Source organism: Buceros rhinoceros, unplaced genomic scaffold (assembly GCF_000710305.1).
Source record: "Buceros rhinoceros silvestris isolate BGI_N320 unplaced genomic scaffold, ASM71030v1 scaffold12603, whole genome shotgun sequence".
Classification (NCBI taxonomy): domain Eukaryota; kingdom Metazoa; phylum Chordata; class Aves; order Bucerotiformes; family Bucerotidae; genus Buceros; species Buceros rhinoceros.
The window spans coordinates 28,616-48,587 of NW_010405437.1; the positions used below are offsets into that span (position 1 = coordinate 28,616).

A 19,972-nucleotide genomic window follows, 5' to 3' on the forward strand; every position below is an offset into this window, starting at 1 on the left:
AAGCAACCTTGACAACGAATGAACTGATCTGAGTTCCTGAAAATACTCAGTCATGAGGCTATATTGTTGTATATGGTTGTCTTTCAGTATTTTGTGTGGTGGTTTCACATGTGTTGGTCAAGGGAATAAATCCAGAAAATTTTGAATAGTTTCCTTTTGTACAGTAATAGAGGCTATTACTTGAACAGCTACAACTACCAGTTTTCTTGGTGCTGTTGCAAGCTGACGTTATTGTTTTGTTAATAGATGCGTGAAATCTGGATGAAATGGCTTTGACTCAAGAATATTACCTAAGTATGTTTGCAATGCAGCTATGATTTAGCAGAATTAAAACTTCGCTGGTTACGTTTTCCATGTAACCATGCAGCGGACACGGTCTTAATCTTATCTTGCATAGTTTTGTGGCTAGTCAGGAAGGAAGATAAAGCTGCAACTCTGACGTGATTGAAGATTAGAAAAAGGAAAAGTTGTTGGTCCCATGAGAAATATAACGTGCGTTTGCCATTGGTGGTAATTTCCCATCTGGATGTTCTGAGCACACACAAAAAGTGACTTTTTGCTGCACAGTTTACTCTGATTTTGCAGTTAGTGTCAAGATCCTTTATACCCTAAGCTCATGCTAAGCTTATGTTTCAATTCTATGGCTTTGAAAATCATCTTGTGCGTGACTTCAAAATGAAAGGGATGCTGTATTTCAGAGCTTGGTTGCCTTTGGCAAATGTGTTTCAAAGCCAGGTTTCTGGTGTCCATAGCAACCTGTGGAGAGGGAGGAGAGGCTGGACCCAGGCTGGGACAGACTGCAGATAGGAATTTGGAATTTGCTGAGTGAGAAGAGCACTTGACGCTGAAGAAAGTAACAGACCTGAGATGAGAGGTAATACAGGACTGATTAGAGGACGAAACAGAGGTTGTAAATGGGAAATGGGTTGATGTATTTATGTCCGGTAGAGCATGCTGACTTTAAAAGCCCTGAATTCACACTCCAAAACTATAACAAAATGTTGGTGAAAATTACTGTACGGTTTTCCTGTTTCCCTTTGTGTGATGGTACTGGAACAGATGATAGTGTTTCCCTTCTATCATTTCTTCCATTAGCTCATGGAAAATGTTTGCGCATCCCTCATTTTGTATCCTTAAGTATATATATTGCATAATCTCACATTTTATTTCTCTTCATCTCTACCCTGTTCTCCCATGAGCTCCTTATTCACTGCACAGACTTGTTCTTGAAAATCTGTTGCAGAAGGTGGAAGAGCTGAGTGAGTGAGATAGGACTGTGTGAGCTGTGGGACTGTGGGCCCACAGAGGGATTTTAAAATGGTGTTCTGGAGCGTAGGTCTGTCTCCTTAGGGAAACTTTGAGAAGCAGTAAATTTGCCTAGGTGTATGACTAATGCAGGAGAACATAAAATATTGTTATGCCTCTGTATAAATTTATGGCAGATTACCATAAAATGTTATAGACCTCATATCTTGCTCACTATACACATTGAGTGTCCTTCTATTGCAGAAAGAACAGTGTGTAACTTGGAAAGGGTGGAGGGAAGGACAGGGTGGATGGCCAGGGAATGGCTTTTGGGTAAGAAGTAGTTGATGGGAGTGGGATTCTTTGCTTTTGAGTCAAGATGACTGCTGTAAGATACTATATAGGCATCAAAATCAGAAATAACACAAAAGGTGAAGATTACTGTTTTACTGCCTTGTATTAAAAATCTGTGGCTACCAAATAAAAGCATATCTGTATATTAGCAGGATCAGGCTTTAATGAAAGGATATATCCTCTGCTCTGATGCATAACTAAGCCGTGGAATTCCTTGCTTCTGGGTCCTAAAAATTTACACAAATTCAAAAGGAATATTCATGGAAGGAAATTTGAACAGCTTTAAAACCCCCTGAGATTCCATATGTGGCTCCAGAAAGTCCTGATTCAAAAATCACTGAATATCTTGAGAAAAATGCTTTATAAATAATTGTTTTTAAGTGATTTATACTTATTTTATTCCTGTGCTCTTCTATTACCATCCCAGTGATGCTTGATAATAGCCATGGATAAAATGCTGGACCAGATGGACCTTCAGTCTCATGCGTGGTGGCTGTTTGTATGTACTAGTTAGGATGGTAAGTGCTTTTTGAAGCAGAGGAGGGAATTGGGTAATTTTGTCTTCAGAAAACTGTTTCAATAATGTGTGGTATATTTAAAAAATGAACCCACACATGAAGGAGAGAAGGAATTTTAAGAGCTGCTTATAGAGACCCTTTTACTAGTTATGTTCAAGGAATGCAAGCAGATTTTTGTGGAACTAAATTTAATGTGTGATCATAGCATGAGCTGAGTGGTGTAGGCTTTTGTTTTGGGTGGGTTTTCTGGGTTTTTTTTGTTTTGTTTTGTTTTGTTTTTTTTTAGGAGAGTGGGGCAGCTGACTTAAGACTGAGTGGTTTATGAATTGAAACTTGAAGTCCAGGGGATGTTCTTGGTAGGTTTGGGTTGTTGGGTTTTTTTAACAAGAAAAGGTATACATTTCTATGCCAGCTGTTGCTTTCCACATACAATATTTGCTGTGTGCTTTTGGATGTGTAGAGGCTTGTTCATCTGGCCTTAGCTAGCTATTAATGCCTGCTTAGCAGCGCCTTGGAAGAAATTTTTATTTCTTAAAGAATATAAAAGGAATGCCACACCGATGTGTGCCTTTAAGTGTTTTGATGTAGAAACAACATCTAGTGCATATCCTTCTGACCAACGGACATCACATAATCTTAGTGTTGATTTGATCCTAAATTCCATTGGAATATTATCTGTAAATGCTGTTGGGCATTTTGTGATGCTTTACCAAAGCAGTCCTTTGTTGAAAGCAGGTAAATACAAAATGACATCCCTTCATTTTGTGATGTTCCTCCACCTCTCTTCTTTTTCTCCAAGCTGCATCGGTACGTCACGGCTGTTTCCTCAGTGTAAATTGAATGTATTGTGAAGTGTAGCCTGTGACTAATCGCCTCTTGCTGTCTCTACTTATTAACTGTCTGATGGTGATGTGGTTGCACCACTTTCTACACATGGCCTCAAGGGTATGGCGTTGTGACACCCATGTTAAAATATGCAGGGCTGGATTTCAAAAGGTGTTTGGGGTTGGAAAGTTAGAGAGGTTATAAGCTAATATTGTGGCTGGTTTTACCCCTTTATTTTAATGACTGTTACGCGGTAACAGAATAATGTGTACCTATTTCATGTTTATACATCCTGCTACATGGCTGGTGTTTTGGAGGCTATTTATTTTCAATTATTTTCTAGATTTGTTGAATTAATGTTATTCTACAGGTAAAACAGTATGTTTTTAGCAGGCTTAGCAATTTTTTAAACTGAAAATGCATTTAAAGTTTGTTAAATATCAGTGTTTTACAAGTCAGTTTGGGGCATTAGCACCAAGCACTGGCACACGCTGGCTTTTCAAAAGTGCGCCTTTGTTCCTGAACCATGTAACAAAATGAAACAAGTGCTGGACTGGTAACTGGTTCTTGGCAAATGTGTAACTTAACAGGTTATTGTGGAGAGAGAGTAACTGTGTGATTGTCTTAATTATTCACTGATGTCTTAGTAGCTGTGAATAGTTCTGTTGCCAAAATATCCTGTCCTCTATCCTTTTTAAGTAAAGATACTCCCTGTTCCCTTCTCCCTCCTGCTTGCCAGTGAAACCCCAAATACTGTCTTAGGAAGTGGGATGTAATTTAGTTTAGGAACAGAAACTTGATATTCTTATGGCTTTGTTTCATTATTGTGATGAAAAGTTTACAAGAGAAATGGGAAACATAAAGCGGTTTTTCTGTAAGGTTTCCTAAAATAATGAAGTTTACCAAAACTTTGTAGATCATTTTTTTGAAACTGCAGATATCTCAAAGCCCAAAGCTTGGAGTGGTGAGCACCACCCTCTGACAACTGTAAATTTGTAAGGCATTCAGTTGAAACTGATATTATTGTCCATCTCAAATCTGTAGTTTGTAGGTTGAACTTGGCAAATTAGTTGGAGTTTATTTAATTGGAACAAAGTATGTAGTATAGCAATTTACTAATGAAAATACTTGGTGGTTCTTTGAAATTATTTTATGGGAGCACATGTTTTTTGGCCATACAGGTGTTTAATGATGCTTCCTCTTTAATTTTTAAATTAATTTTTTTCAAAATTTTATGTTTTAGGCACTTATAAGAAGACATAGGAATCTTTCCTCAAGCTGAAGACAAAGTAAAAGAAAACCGTATCATGTGTTAGAATACTGAAGAGTGACATTTCTTGGATTAGTATATTTCTGGATTGCAAAGAGAAAGAAAGAAGAGGCTGAAAATGGGGAGAAAGAAAATACAGATCACAAGAATAATGGATGAACGGAACAGACAGGTGAGAAACAAGGAGTCTGTGTGAACAAGTTCATCAGCAATCCTAGAAATGAGTGGAAACTTTGAGTACTTACATTGAAATTCACTCTTCTAAAGCCGAGCTTTGTCTTTGTGTATCTAACAGATGGGATTACCAGAATACAAATAAAATATATGCCTCAGTGCTTTTACCATTTGAGGGGAAAATTAGTATTATCAATTACTACTTGAAATCAAATTCACTGTAAAACTAGTATGGCTATTTAAATGGTGCCCTAGTCAGTACTTCAGTAGACAGGAGGATCGTGTTGAAACGGACACCTTACTTGATCTGATAGCTACTAGAAATGCTTTGTAACCAAGATGGATAAATGATGAGAAATGCAGAAAGGAGGTAGTAAAAGTATTGCCTCTGAGAGAGTAGTTTGACAGAGCTGTGGACAGTGGTCTGCAGTGGTTTGGATGTCGTATTGAATTTCATTAACATGCTTCTGTTTAAAGTCATTGATCTATATTCATCGTAAGAGCTGTTTAACACAAGAGTCTTTAAATATTGTCATCAAAAAGGAAGAGTACTCAAAAGTATGCTGTTTGAGGGAAAGCTGCTTACTCGGCTGCTCTTGTGGTAATAAAGAGGTGTCCTGTGAACTTCAGAAGTACCAAAAGTCGATGACTTTCTGTAGTCGTGTTTCCTCTGAAATTCGAATTTGCTGCATGAGATACGAAACAAAATTTTAATTGCATATTGAAATGTTAATGGGCTATCTACTACTTTTACGGAAAATTTTGTTGGAATGACTTACGATCTTTAAGAATAGTCATAGTGGGTCAGACTGAAGATTCCGCCAGGCCATTATCTTTTGTCCCGTGATGGTCGTAAGTAAATAAGCGTAGGATGGAGATGCACACGTTACACTACTCTGTAATCCTCTTCCAGCTTCTAACTATTCTTAGCTCAGGGATTTCCTGAGCTAGATGTGGTTTCCGTATATTTAGTAACCATTAATGGATTTTTTTTTTCCTTTTCCCACCCCCGTCAGTGAACTTGTTCTGTTATCCTTTGAGCTCTTATAAAGTTGCAGCATTGACAACATATTTTTGCTTTTGTAATTTCTCCTGAGCACCAACTTGGTGTGGGGGTAGTGTCAGAATTCCATGAGACTCTCTTGCTGCTGACACATGAGCTCAGAGCACATTGTTTTGTTTGTGAAATCAGGATTGTTTTTCTCCCTGTATCACTTTAAAGCAGTGTAAACTCTGGGAAGACTATATATAGCAAGAAAAGTATTATTGGAGTTTGGGAGAAAGCCAAGTATTGTGTTTGAACAGCTTTAATCACGCAGTGACTGTGTGTTTGATGTAGATAAATGTCTTAAGTACACGTAGTAAAAGTAGATGAATTAATAACTTCAGTTCTTTCAGATCTTCCTCTAAACTTCAGGCAAATGGAAGAGGTGGAAATTGATCTCCCTCCTCTCTCTTTTTAACTTACTTGGTGTAAGGTGGACAGCCTTGGTTTTGTTCTGCTGGAAATAAATATTGTTGCACTGTACCCTGATTTTGGTGTGGTGTTTTTTTTTTTCAGGGGGAGCTGGTTTTTTTCAGATCTCCATTGCATTGTTCAAATTGGAACAATGGAGAGGAGGAGGATTAGTGCATTTGTATCAAATTTTAGCCCATTCGTACTGCTGCTGTGACTGAACCAAAATAGGGGAATTAAATTAGAAGTTTTGTTTCTGGCTGGTTTTTGGCCACCAATTTTTGGGGGATTTTTTCAGTGATTATGACGAGGCTTTAAGCTATAACTTAAAAATGGAATTAGCCTTGCCATATCCTTTTTCTGTGGAAACTCAGATGATGACATACGGCATCCTGATTCTGAAGAGATTATATGGCTTTTGTTAGTGGAGCCAAATTGTTTGTGTGTAGAGGAGCTGGTGGTATTCTTTAACCCCACTGGTGTCCTGTGGTTTTGATAGCTAGGATATAGAGTTTTAACATACTAAAATGCTGTGATGCACTGTATATTTGTTAGATACTAATTTGCTTTTGAGAATTTTTTTTCATTGACAAAGATAAGGATGGCATTTAGGGTTTGTTTTGCCAAATGGAAAGTATAGTCTGGTTGTGTTCTGTCAATTTTTCTGAGGCATACACAGCTGGTCACTCGTGAATATACATACCATGTCCTGTTTAGATGTGTCCTGTGTGATGTTTAGGGGGTTTTTTGTTTGAAAATGAGTAGAACAGGATAAAGCTTTATGTGCTGAGCAAGTTCATATGACTTGGGTGGGAAGAAAAGCTATTTTTTTATCCTAAGCATCTTTTTCTGGTGGGTTTGTATATGTGCTCAAAACAAGATATATAGACCAATACTCTGGGGGATTACAATTGTCATGGGACTGTCATTGTATTATTAATTAAGCAGTCTTATCTGCTTGAATGAGCTGTAGGACATTTATCTTCATTAAACTGAAGAGAACAAGGTACAGTAAATTAGATATCAAAGGAGCTCAATCTTGCTGCCTTTGCGCTCTCCTCCTTACCCATTTTTTGCTACGCGGTATTACAGTAATGCTGAGGAAGCCATTGACCTGCAATCAAGCTAGATATTTTGGGGTTTAGTGTGGCCCTAAACGCACACTAAATGACGAGGAAAAAGAAATAGATTTGCACAACTAATATTCTGCTTTCCAAGTTCTTAAATGAAAACTGAGTTATAATCGATGTGTGTTAAAGTAAGGCTTGGACTCCAGTGGTAGTGGGGTTTGTGCTAAGCACTGTCCAAACACAAAGTGAGAAATTAATGCTAGCTGAGAATCTGATAAGTAGTATTAACCTTACAAGAGGTGAGAGAGATACCATTTCAGTAGAACAGTTGAGATCCCATGCCCAGAATTATGGGTCCTCAGTGGAACTAAACCTTCAATCTTTTTGTTTAATGACTTCTCAAAGTAACATAGCACACCCATATATCTTGATATATGGTGCCTTTTTCCTATAAAACAACCTAACAGTAGTACCTCTCTATACCCACCTGTACTCAGGTATCTCTTAAGTGTCTTGTAATACAAGTGTCAGAAGAAGAACAACTATTTTAAAAAACCCACAGTTTTCCCAAATCCCCTGGGGAATCCAGACAAAATAATTCTTAATGTCCCATGGAGATAGGATAAATAAGTCCCAAGCATTCTGAAAGATGATGTGTAAAAGGACAGAACTGCTAGGAGACTTATACATGATCTGTTTTTAAAAAGCAGCTGTATTGTATTATATGGAGATAGTAAAATTTCCAACTGCATGTGGTAAAAGCGCTGCCTGGTAAAACCTACATTTGTGCTTGGTCTCCTGGTTAAATTGGTAACTGAAAATGAAATGCTAACAGAAGATGCATTAAGGTAAAGTCTGTCAGATTTTTTTGGCATCTTGTCTCACTAATGTATTGTAATTGTTAAACAATAAGTAGGTAAAAAGATCTACTTACCCTAGTTGAATTGTGAATGTGTTACAGCACTCTTACTTAAAATTGCTTCTGAAGTAGTGCTGTATCTTAATGGAGCTTCTCACCCAACATGCCTTAAAAGGGTTGAATAAAAAAGTTATGGTAAGTACTCCCTTTTCATCTGAACACGCATTATTCAAGCCTCACAAAAGGCTCTGTGATTAGTGGTCTTTAAACCCTAGATTTCTAAGTTAGTTCCACCTAAGTTCCTGTGCAGTGTTTCTATGGTTATCATGTACACCCAGAATCTCATGTTCTCATCTCCTGGGTCTTCTCTATTACATCCATACCTGCTGTGGCTATGTGTTAACATTCCAGGTTTTCAAAAATTGTTAGGCACAGTGTATGTTTGGGGGCAGAGGGCACGTGTTAAAACAGATTGTTTGGGTTTTTTGATGAATGTGGATACTCTTTCGTAGCTGGAGAGGAATCTCGGGTCCATGGTCCTCAGCATCATTGTAGACGTTTGTGGTGGAAGAGCAAAGTATGCATACACTGTTTTAATAATACAGATATTGTCATGGTGCTGTGTACACAGTGTTGTTAGTATATCTGTCTGCATCTCTGAGACTATTTATGTGGTGAGAAGGATAGCAGATATTTTCTATTATGGGTAGTATTAAAAAAGTAATATGCGTGAGATAGTCATCTCTGGAAAAAATGCCCTGAGGTGTGTATACACAGAATTTTCCCATCTGTCTTCCAAAAACTTGATGTACACCTAGGTAATTAACATCTCAGCCTATAGAAACCCATAAAACAGGTTTGATTGTTTTTTGTGCCTTACTTCATTCCTGCCTTGCCAAAAGTATTCTGACTATTATCTGGTAAACCTGTAGGGCACATAGGTCACTCACTTGTCACAGAGGCAGGTGCTTTGAATTGTAAAAAAGGAGGTGAATATGGCCATAGACAGGGGTGTTCCAGTCAACTCTGAAGCTCAGATTGAAAGGCATCTTCGTTTAAAAGGTCTCAGAACATTAACTTCATAGCAGTATACTGAGTGCCTTTTTGAGACACTTAAGGGGACATCTGGTAAAAATACTGTCTTTTGAGAAAAGCTGGCCTTAGCATCAGATCTGTGTTTGATCCAACTTGATGTCGAATACGTTGATACTATTGTATCCTTAACTGAAATCCTGTGAAAGGAGTATTTTTTTAAACTTTATCACAATTGATGGTGATTTTTGTAACAGTGTGTATTTTCCCCATTCTCCAATGGGCAAATGTTCCTTTGTGGTGTTCTTAACGGATTTATTTCCCCACAGCAGTTCCAGCTGGGCAGAACGATTGTTTCATGATGTGCCCAGTGGCAGAAAACAAAAAGTATAAGTGAATCTGATTGGATGGTTTAATAGCAACAAAACAAGATTTCTTAGCTATGCATAATTAGAAATCACAACAGTGTTGCTTCCATTGATATTGCTGTTTTCTTTGGTTTTATTAGAATTAAAGTTATGAGTAACTTGTAAATTAGTTACAGAATAACTCATCATTACAGGAGAAAATATTGTGATACCTGGAAAGTTAATGTTGGTTGAACAGAAGAAAACACGGTTAGAGGATCCCATAAACTTTACATCTCCTTGGTAGTTATGTACTGGTGCAAGAGTTGGGCAGGTGTTAGTTAGGATTGGTAGTTCTTCTGTTAAGCTTGTACACATGTTCAGTTTATGTTGCGTGTTAGTAGGAATAAATAGTGTTGGGTCAATCGCTATATTCCTTGAATGTTTGATTATAGTCCTTCAAATCCTCGTACGTGTTTAAAAAAAAAAAAATAAAAATAATTATCTTTTTTCTCTAGGTCACCTTTACAAAGAGGAAGTTTGGATTAATGAAGAAGGCATATGAGTTGAGTGTACTCTGTGACTGTGAAATAGCACTCATCATTTTTAACAGCTCTAACAAACTCTTTCAGTATGCCAGCACTGATATGGACAAAGTTCTACTTAAATACACAGAATACAACGAGCCCCATGAAAGCAGAACCAACTCAGATATCGTTGAGGTAACAATTTGAAAAGACACGTCAGTTTTCTTATCTCCTTGATACTTCAAATATAGAGCACTGTAGAGTATTTAAAGACATTTTAACCAAATGTATTTAATAACTTGAAAACCGTGTCATAAAATGTAAACTACTGCTTTTAGTCTGGTTTCTCTAAGGCAATAAGTCATCTTTACAGCCATGTTGTTTTCCCATCTGCCCTCCACCCCATGCCAGTTTCTGGGAAACATGTTTGATTTCATCCACATTTGGCAATGGAAATAGAGGTGTGAAAGATGGTTGTTTTTCTAGGGGAGGAAGGGCATGAAGTGTTCAAGATTTTCATGGAAAAAATCAATTGGATGGAGAATAAGGAGAAAGAGTGCCCTCAGCCTAATGGACAGTTACGGTTGGGCCCTCTTGTGAGGTAGTAGCCGCTTTATCAGTCAGATGGTGCACATGGCTCAAATCAGCTGCAGCCTGTGCTGCCTCTTGTTCAGCCAAAAAAAAACCAAACAAACAAAAAAGTGAATCTGTGGAGCAAATGAACTGCATTAAATTGGTTGTCCAGTCACTGTATGTCAGTTAAAGCACAGCAGTAGAATCACTGTTTCTGCAGTAATAGAATAGCACAAAAACAATACTCAAAGGTAATGGTTTCGTGTACCTTTATTATGCTTGTGCTTTAAATAAAAACTCTTTCCAGTACATAACTTCTAAATTAGGCGCAGTAGAAATCAAAGATTTTCTTGGCAGTTGGAGCCTTTATGAGCTGTAACTGCATTTCAGATCAGTCATGTCTCCAGTAGTCCTGTAAATAGACCAAAACAGGTGGCTGACTTAAGTGTTTAATTGAAATTCTGAAGTTGTCTTCTGAACAAATGCCTTGCTTTTTAGGAATGATTTGGGAATAGTGATTAGCCTTGTCAAGGTGCAGAGCCTATAGCTAAGGGGATCATAGAGTACAGGAGGATACTGGCTGATCTTGTAAATACATTTTCAAGTAAAAATCAGATTGCCAAAACTGAGATATAGACAAATGCCTTGTATTTCTTTCTGAGAAGATTCTCTGCTAATTTGTCAACTGCCTTTTATGATCAGAAAGAAAACCTCCCCAACTTCTGTCTTCAGCTTTGACTAATAATGAGAGGGATAATACAAGCTTTGAAGAGTTGAAGGAGTATTACTTAGTCACTGGATTAATATAAATAAAGGATAGGCAGTATAGAGGAAAGGAAAACCTAGTTCTTTCAAGATAAGCTTTTGATTATGACAGACATGAATTTGAGATAGGAACTCAAGCGAGTCAGCTAGCCAGGCTGGTTTTTGTTATGCATTGAAGGCCTCTCTGTCATGATTTATGGTAGTCATAGAATTGTGGAATGCTTTGGGTTGAAAGGGACCTTCCAAGGACGTTTAGTCCAAGACCCCTGCAGTGAGCAGGGACATCTGCAACTAGAGCAGCTTGCCCAGAGCCCCAAGGTCCAACCTGACCCGGAATGTTTTCAGGGGTGGGGCTCCTACCACCTCTCTGGACAAACTGGGCTAGTGGTTCCCCACCCTCAGTGTAAATAAATAAATAAATAAATCACTTCCCTATAAATAGTCTTAGTCTAAATATGTCTTAGTTTAAAGCCATCACTCCTTGTCCTGGCACAACAGGCCCTGCTAAAATGTCTGTCCCCATCTTTCTTGTAAGTCCCCTTTAAGTACTAGAAGGCTTCAATAAGGTCTCCCTGGAGCCTTCTCTTCTCCAGGCTGTACAACCCCACCAACACCCAGAAGGTCTTCTCTGCAGAGCTGTACTCAGTCACATCTCCCAGCCTGTGCTGATACTGGGGCTTGCCCTGACTCAGGTGCAGAACCTTGTGCTTGGCCTTGTTGAACCCTATGAGCTTCGCATGGCCCCACTTCTCCAGCTTGTCCACATCCCTCTGGATGGATCCTGTTCCTCAGGCATGTCGACTGTACTACTCAGCTTGTTGTCATCTGCAGACGTGCTGAGGGTGCACTTGATCCCACTGTCTATGTCACTGGTAAAGATATTAAACTGCACTATATAGTAATAGTCTTTCCTCACATCTAAGGACTGAGAACCTCTCCCAAAATAATTTCTACGCAAAGTTGCCTATAGAATTTGTTTTGGGTCTTTTTGATGACAATTTTTTTTTTATCCAGTGTCAGGTATTTCACCCCTGGCAACTACATAAAAAGTGCAGTCAGTTCCCAAGCACTTCTGTGGGTTCTATTCTGGGGGAACATGGCAGGGAAAATACGTTCTTAAGTTTATGGCTGTGTTCTGGGTGGGAAGGTTAAGTCAGTAGGATGAAATATTGACAAGCTCAGTATCTGTAAGGTAGAATGATGTTTTCTGTCTGTTGGATTCCAGGAAAAAAAATTGTCTACGATATTTCAGACATACTCCACAGTTTTATTTTTTGCAGCCAATTGCATTTCACATTTGCTCTGCCTGTACAGTAACTTTGTAGTCTATTAGCTATTGTTCTTCAGCAGTAGAGATTGATCATTCATGGTTGGATCGGATGGTTTGCTTCCCACTGTAAGTAAATAATGTCTTTAATTTAGAAAAACATTACTTTTCAATGGAAAATTCGGTGGCAAATTACGTACTTTGCTTCACAACAGAGCTGAATTAGTTCAGTGGAGAATACGATGTGCTTTGGAGCAGATGCAGTGACAGGTTCAGCATAGAAAGGGAGGAACATGGCAGAAGAGATGAGATGGGGCGAGTAAGTCTCCTGCATTTAAAGCAGTAGCTCGCTGCTTTGTGTAGTGTCGCCATTGACAGATGCTTGTGGGGTGATAGAGGTGAAATTACAGCACCAGCATTCTAGAAAAGTTCAGAAAGAACAACACAAAATGGCTTCTCTTTATTGTGCCTTCGTAGAAATACTATTTTAACAATTAAAAATGACACCACCACCACCCCCTAAAAATCTGTCACGTACATACTAAACCACTTTAGAAGAAGTAGTTCCATTTTATGGAGTTAGAGCTGATGTATATATATATACTTTTTAGTAATTCTCTTGCCTCCTCAAGTCTGGTATTTATGGTGATGTAGGCTCGGTGTGAAGCCAGTCTTGACCCACGGTGGTCCTGATACGCGTGACAGGAGGGGGTTTTTTTGGCTGTGCAAGAAGGAAAGTTAATTCTACACCGCTCGGAAGCTGCATAAGGGAAGAAGCAAATCTACTGTTACTTATTCTCAGTCCTGGGAAGATGGCAATGTTGTAGATGATGAAGTGGAATTGATGAGCCATCTTCCCCTTACAGTTGCCTCCTGTTCAATTTTGGCATAGGAATTGTTTTTATATGCCCAGAGCTTGGTATCTGCTGTTGCTGCTGGAACGTTTGTGTGAAAACATAGTAGGAGGGAGAGCACTGGCATCTTAAATGAATAGAATTGTTTTTGATACATGCCCTTCTGTCTTTCACTGTAGACATTACTGTAGATGTGAGTTGCTGTCCTGTGCCTGTTTTCTGATTTTTGTCCCTTTTATGTGTCTTTGTTGGTCCCATTTTTCTATTTAGTTTCCATTAATGTTTCCTTGTCCCCTCCTTTTTTTCCCCATTCAATTTCTAAGCAATTTAAATTGCTGAGATCTTTTCCTGTTTCTTGCCCTCCATTTTTTTTGTCTTTTTTTTTCTTTTGTAGCTACTCAGTATCTAGTAACTGATACTGGTGTAAGAATATGGGTTTTCAGCCTTCTTGGCAGAATCAGAGACTTTGGAATAGCTGTTTTTTCATAGTTCTTTTGAGTGAAAGTCAGTGCTCTTGCACAGGTTAGATGTGCCATACTGAAAATAGTGACGTTTTCATTCAGTGTGTCCCTGAATTCTTGAAATACTAGGATCATGCATTTAGTTTGACAAAGCTGTAATGGCACAGTTCAAAATTGTTACACCGAATTACTGTCTATGGTTTGAAAGATTTTCATAGGTGTTACACCATTTGATGCTTTAATGTTCATGAACTTTTTTCTGTAACGCATTATTCTTGGCAAGTAATTATTTTTCCTGAAGAAAGTAGTAGAGTACTTCAGAGTAAAATGGGAAGAGTTTCATGTTTTATCAGGATTCTGTGTCCATATGGTCAACAGAATGTTTTAATATATAAAAGACAACTTGAGACGCTGAGCGCTTATCCTTTTTTGAACCTAAGAGGGAAACGAACAGGCACTTGTAGTCCATTTTTTTTAGTGTGGGGGTGTTAAGATTATTACAGCTTATCTACAAAGTAATAATTCCATGGTGGGACCTTGTGTCCCTTAAGAGAGCCTCAGAAAGCAGCAGTCGTTAGTTGTTCCCTCTATTCCAGCCTTGCTGGAGTCAGGGGCTGAAACAGGCTCTTCTTGCCTGTTTAACTCAACTTTTTATCCCTCATCCACATTTTGATGTTTGGGTGACACAATACAACAGGGTTTATTTCACCTACCCTTCGCCGTTGGTGGGTTGTGCATATTCCATCAAGTCACCTCATCAAACTGAGGTGATTTGATTTCTAGGAGCCTGTGTAAAATCTGGCCTACTTTGCCATTGGCGTCTGTGCCTGTGAGAATTTTGGGTAGGTGTCAGTTAATGAGCCGCTTCTGTGCTGTACAGTTTAGTGCTGTATGCAGTGCAGTATAATGTGCTGTATAAGGCTTGGGTTATATCCCAAATATTGACAACTGTCCTTGAAATATGCAATAATCTGTAATAAAAGTCCTAACTAAAAAGTATTAAAAAATCTTAGGTATCAGGTAATTACTGTCAGCATGCCCATTCCTGTGAGAACACTGCTTTACTGGAATCATTATCATTGTTTCCTGGTGTAAGTTACAGCAAGTGATTTAGCTGTTTGTAGTAAAGCTCTTACCATGGGAATTGCTGACTCTAATAGGAAGTAACATTCGTGATGGCTTGGTGTGATAGTGGTCATGTCATAATTTTGACAGAAACAGGACAGAAAGCAGGTGAATGTACCTGCTGCCACTTCTGCTAGTGAAAATAAGGCAGTTTACTCTTACAGAAGCTGTATTCGGTGCATCATCTTGCATTAAAATACCAGCTAGGCATTGTATTTCTTTGCCTTTTCACAAAATGTTAATGAAGAGCAGTTACCAGGAGAAATACGTGTTCTTTAGTCATAGACATGTATAGTGTCAGAGAGATGCGATTGTCAGGCAGAGCTTTGAGCAAGCACAAAGAGCTCATCTGCACGTGCAGAGCCTGCAGCATAAAGAGGCAGATGCATCTCCGCAGCCAGATAGAGCATATGCCAGGAGACAGTGTAACAGTGCGGGCAGCACAAACAGAAAAGTCAGTGTTGAAACACTATGTTAATAAACCAAAAGCTTTTTGGTTTTGTTTTTTACCTAGTTTTCTCCACCTCCCCAGTATTGCTTCTTTTCTAGGCCAAGGGTTACCAAGATATCTTTTGAGTGGTTATTGGCGTGTCGTACAGTATAGGAGTTTGTTAATGGTGGGATGTTATGGTATTTGGGTAGCACTTGAATTGGTTCAAAGCTTTTTTTTAAATTTGGGTGAACTTAATATGGTGTTGAGGATCTGAGAATCTCAATATAGATGGATGCACACGTACAAAATTAGATGAGGGAGACGTTCAGTTTTTCCAAACCTATTTCCTTCCTTGATGGATACCTGGTCTTCCAATCTAGATACATATTTGACAAGCAAATTTGGCTTCCATATTTTGTGATTCAAAGCTAACAAGTAAGATGGTGAAAATTTGATAACATCCTTCAAAAATGTATTTCTTTGAAATGTTTTATAAGAGAAGTTACATGGTAAGTTTTAAAACATATTTTTGAAAAGGAATAGAATGCTCTACAACCAGCTTCAGAAAACTGATGCTTAATGTAGGTGACTAATATCTCCAAATTTACATGAAATATCAGCTTTACAGAACTGAGATAATGCTGAGAGGTGATACCGTGAATGTTGATGGTTAGATGCACACTAGAGATCGTAGGAAGGTTGACAATGCTGATTAGTTGACGTTTTGCATTCCTTCGTATTTGATAGATGCAGAACTGCCAGGAGTGGACTAGTCTTGGAGGGAAAAGAAAGAAAAAGCAAAAAACCTGTGGGCTGATAGCAGAATATGTATGAGTACTACGAACAGCATTATCCTATGTGTTTGTTTTTTCATACCACTTGCTTTGGTCTCCAAACAGCCTGGACCACACTGTGGAAATGTGTGGTACACATTTAAAAGAAGGGAGAATCTTAAAAATGGTTTCAGTGAAGTAGGGAAATGACTTTGTAATCTGCTCATGATGCTGAGAAAATGTAGGCATTATTGGACTTGATTTGCTAAACGATTATGTAAATGTAATTATACTGCATATAGCATTTCAAATAATTTGAGATGGCACACAAATGCCTTTGAGACATTTTAAGGAGGTGATTGAGGAGGATTTATGTATGGTTAGGGACTAAAATCTCACTTTTAGCTTACTCTTAAAAGAGAGAAAATGCATAAAAATTGAAGTGGTCTACCATACAATTAATCAAAAACTTAAATACATAAAAAATATACATAAAGTATAGTAGCTTGAATCTATTTTTTGCTAGTAGAATTGTTTACTATAAACCTGACTTGTAAAATGGCTGTGCTTTGGGGTTTTATTTCCCACTCAGTTCAGGAGAAAAACAGGCTCCCGCAAAAGTTTAAAATGTGGTCGAGGTAGCAAATATTTATTTTGAATATAGTGACAGAAGACACCTGTGTACTTTGTGCTGAGCAGAGCAGTTAGCTCTCATAATGGTGTCCGTCTTCTCTCTTTAGTGTGAGATGTTAAGTTCAACACTTAATCCACCAAAGTAATTTAATTTGAACTGTTTACTGTTACTACTGATTTTTACGTATCTTGGATTTGGAATATTGTTCTGCTTTAAAATACTCTTTTAATTATTTGGCTAGGCTGAAATTGCTTTGACTAATGTTGGCATGCTTTTTTTTCCTTTAACAACAGATTGTTGGTGATTTTAAGAAAGCTGATAGTGCTAGAAAAAAAGTTTTTGTTTCTAGTTAATGTAATCTTGCATTCCTTTATTTCTGAGTTACAAAGAATTGCCAGAAGTAGGACAGACTTAACTTTTTCAAAGAGCTTTGACTTGTCTGCAAATAAGTTACATTTTCCTCGTCTCTAAACCAGTGATTAAATTTAGTGTTTTAAGGATAGGAACACAACATTTCTTCTACCGCTTAAATCAATGGTGGTGTTTTAAACTTACCATGCTGTACTGGTATTCTGAATTTTGATGAATTCCGGCTTTAGTCACTAATTTAAAGCCTATATATATGTGAGAAGTTTGTCTGGAATGCAATTTGCTGTATGTTTCTGAAGTCTCTCGCTAATAATGGTTTTGCTTAGCTGTTGTATTAGCACTAGTAATTGTAGGTAGTTCCAGTTCAGATTGCTCTGTCCTATGACAGTTATACTAGCGAGATTATCTTACAGCTGGGAAATGAAATTTTCTGTGATGTACTCCATCTTTTTTTAATAAACAAACAGGAAAAGCTAGTCACTGAACTGATGAATGACAGCTTACCTGACTGTACATCAGCAGAATCTCAAATCGAATCAGAAGGCTCTTCAGGAAGCTGAGCTGCTGTCTGTGTCAAGTACTAGTAGAGGGCCTTCGTATGGTACCTGTCTACTGGAAACTCTGCAAAACCAACCTTGCAATAGGTGATGTGGATGTATTTTAAGAACCAAGATAACCTTATATTTCATCCAGAAAACACACCAGGAGTTTGAGTTCATCAAAATAGCATTTCTTCTCTTGGAAAATTTTTCCTCCTCTAAGTTAATCTCTCTTCAAAGGGGAATGAATATCATAGGTCCAAATATCATTAGTAAAAAGAAAATATGTAAATCTCTCCTGTCCTCATGACAATCTGTTAGTGTTAATGAAATGGCTAGTTGTCCCGTGAGCTAGATGCTTGGCCAGTGTTTTATATTCTGTTCACAGACCAGAGATAACTACCTCTCTTCTTCCTTCTCTACCACCTTCTTATAGTTAGTTGATGAGAAAACATGACTATTGGACTGAGCTTTCTGCTTTCTTCTCTTTCCAGCCTCCATCAAATGCTGTGAACTTTTTCCTGAATTTAACGTGAAACCCAAAATAATAATAAATAGATACAGTCTGTGAATTGCTACAAGTCATAGCCTGGGCGAGGCAAGTTCTAAGCAGAGCTGGAACAGTGCTTGTTGGGGCGTTCAGGTAGCAATTTTTCTGAGCACAAATGACCATTTTCTTTAAAAAAAATTTAAAACATGGCTTGATTCAGTTCCCATCACTACCTGTAGTATGTAGCTACAAGCTATCATAATCAGTGAAGCTCTCAGATGTGCTTCAGAACAGCTCTGAATGTGACAGTTTCTATTGGTAACATGAGTTGTTAATATTTCAGTTTGGGTTATCGGAGAGAGAATCATATAATGCTTTGGGTTGAAAGGGACCTTCCAAGGACATCTAGTCCGAGCCCCCTGCAGTGAGCAGGGACATCTGCAACTAGAGCAGCTTGCTCAGAGCCCCAAGGTCCAACCTGACCTGGAATGTTTCCAGGGATAGGGCTTCTGCGACCTCTCTGGATAACCTGGGCCAGGGTCTCACCACCCGCAGTGTAAAAAAAAAATTGCTTCCCTAAATGTAGTCTAAATCTCCCCTGTTTTAATTTAAAGCCATCACCCCTTGTCCTGGCAAAACAGGCCCTGCTGAAATGTCTGTCCCCATCTTTCTTATAAGCCCCCTTTAAGTACTGGAAGGGCATGAGAAGGTCATCCTGGAGCCTCCTCCAGGCTGAACAACCCCGATCCATGTTGGGTGTTTTTAGGTTATGGCTATTCTAGAGTATTTCTGATATGTTTCCAGTGAAAACTAGACTTTATCTTATGTTGGGAATTAGTGGATAGTAGTAATATATTTACTCCACCTTTCCTCACAAACCTTTATTGAAATGTAGAATTTGAACTGAGAAGCTAAAATGCATCAAATTTTCTTGATATTTGTAAAATAAAGACGCATTTCCATGTGGAGTAACTAAGGGTGTTTTGAGAGATCTTTAAGGATCTCTATCTTGCATCTGGGATTCTTTGGCCCAGGAGGGTTTGTTGAAGTGATTTTTACATCCTGTACCTCTTACTTGCCATCCTTTAGAAGCAAAGGGCAATTAAGGCTCCATATTTATATATTTCTTTGTGGTACAGACTTGGATAACAGATTCCAAAGAATTAAAACTTAATGAAAGCATCTATTTTTTAAATATTGCGTACAGCTTCTGTTCTTGATGAATAACACATACTTCTTATTTTCTTTCGAAACTGTTTTTAGTATTTATTTAAATAGGTGCTGCTGGTCAGTGACATAAATACAGTGATTCTTCTCTGTTATGAAATCCTACATTTATTTCCCAGCTGTGCAAGTGATGTTTTTCCAACTGATTCTGAAGTGTGTTTGGAGAATGTTTGTATTTTTGAAATTTATAAGGCAAACACACGAAGTCCAGTTCTCACACCCACTGCTTGGGAAATGCATATCAAAGGTCTGTTTCTGGATTTAGCTGTTCTGGAGACGTTGTGTAGGGTTGAAAATCGACGCCAAGAAAATCTCTAACAGCTCACTGCTTGTTAATGCTGGAGTTCATGCAGGCAGTCACAGAAAGACATAATTTCCTTGTTCTTCAAGCTGTGCAGGTCTCATATTCTGCTGCCCTTGTGTTGCTGTGGAGTTTGGTGATTTTGAAATTCTGCATTGACAGTTAGACTGTATTTTTACTTTGCAATTTCAAAGTGAGGACCATGGCAGGAGTGACTTTACACAAGCTGTGCATGGAAAGAATAGAGCCCAGAACTACAGTAAGAGAAATAATTTATTTCCGATGATGCTCTTGATGCCAGTGGATGGTTAGTGTAACCCAACTTTTGACTCTCAGGGTCCTGGTTTGTTTGTGTCTTCAGCTGCCGACCTTGCCCATCTGCCATGGATTAATTTGCAGAAGGGACAGCAGTGAGTGCTAGCTTCTTGATCACTGCTGTTCATCAACCAGAGTTTCAGCGTAAACTGTCAAGCAGGAGGGAGAG

General features: G+C 38.3%; 1 protein-coding gene across 3 annotated transcripts in view; it reads left to right on the forward strand.

The window, feature by feature from the left end:
* Positions 1-4,188: 4,188 nt before the first annotated feature.
* The window catches only part of MEF2A (myocyte enhancer factor 2A), a 50,471-nt gene continuing 34,687 nt past the window's right edge, over positions 4,189-19,972 (forward strand). For 2 of the 3 annotated variants that reach the window (XM_010133733.1, XM_010133732.1), the window contains exons 1-2: positions 4,331-4,384; positions 9,669-9,872. In XM_010133733.1, the coding sequence (XP_010132035.1) occupies positions 4,331-4,384; positions 9,669-9,872 (258 nt within the window). Of the gene's footprint in view, positions 4,385-9,668; positions 9,873-19,972 lie in introns of all 3 variants that reach the window. The other variant, XM_010133731.1, reaches the window with a different exon arrangement.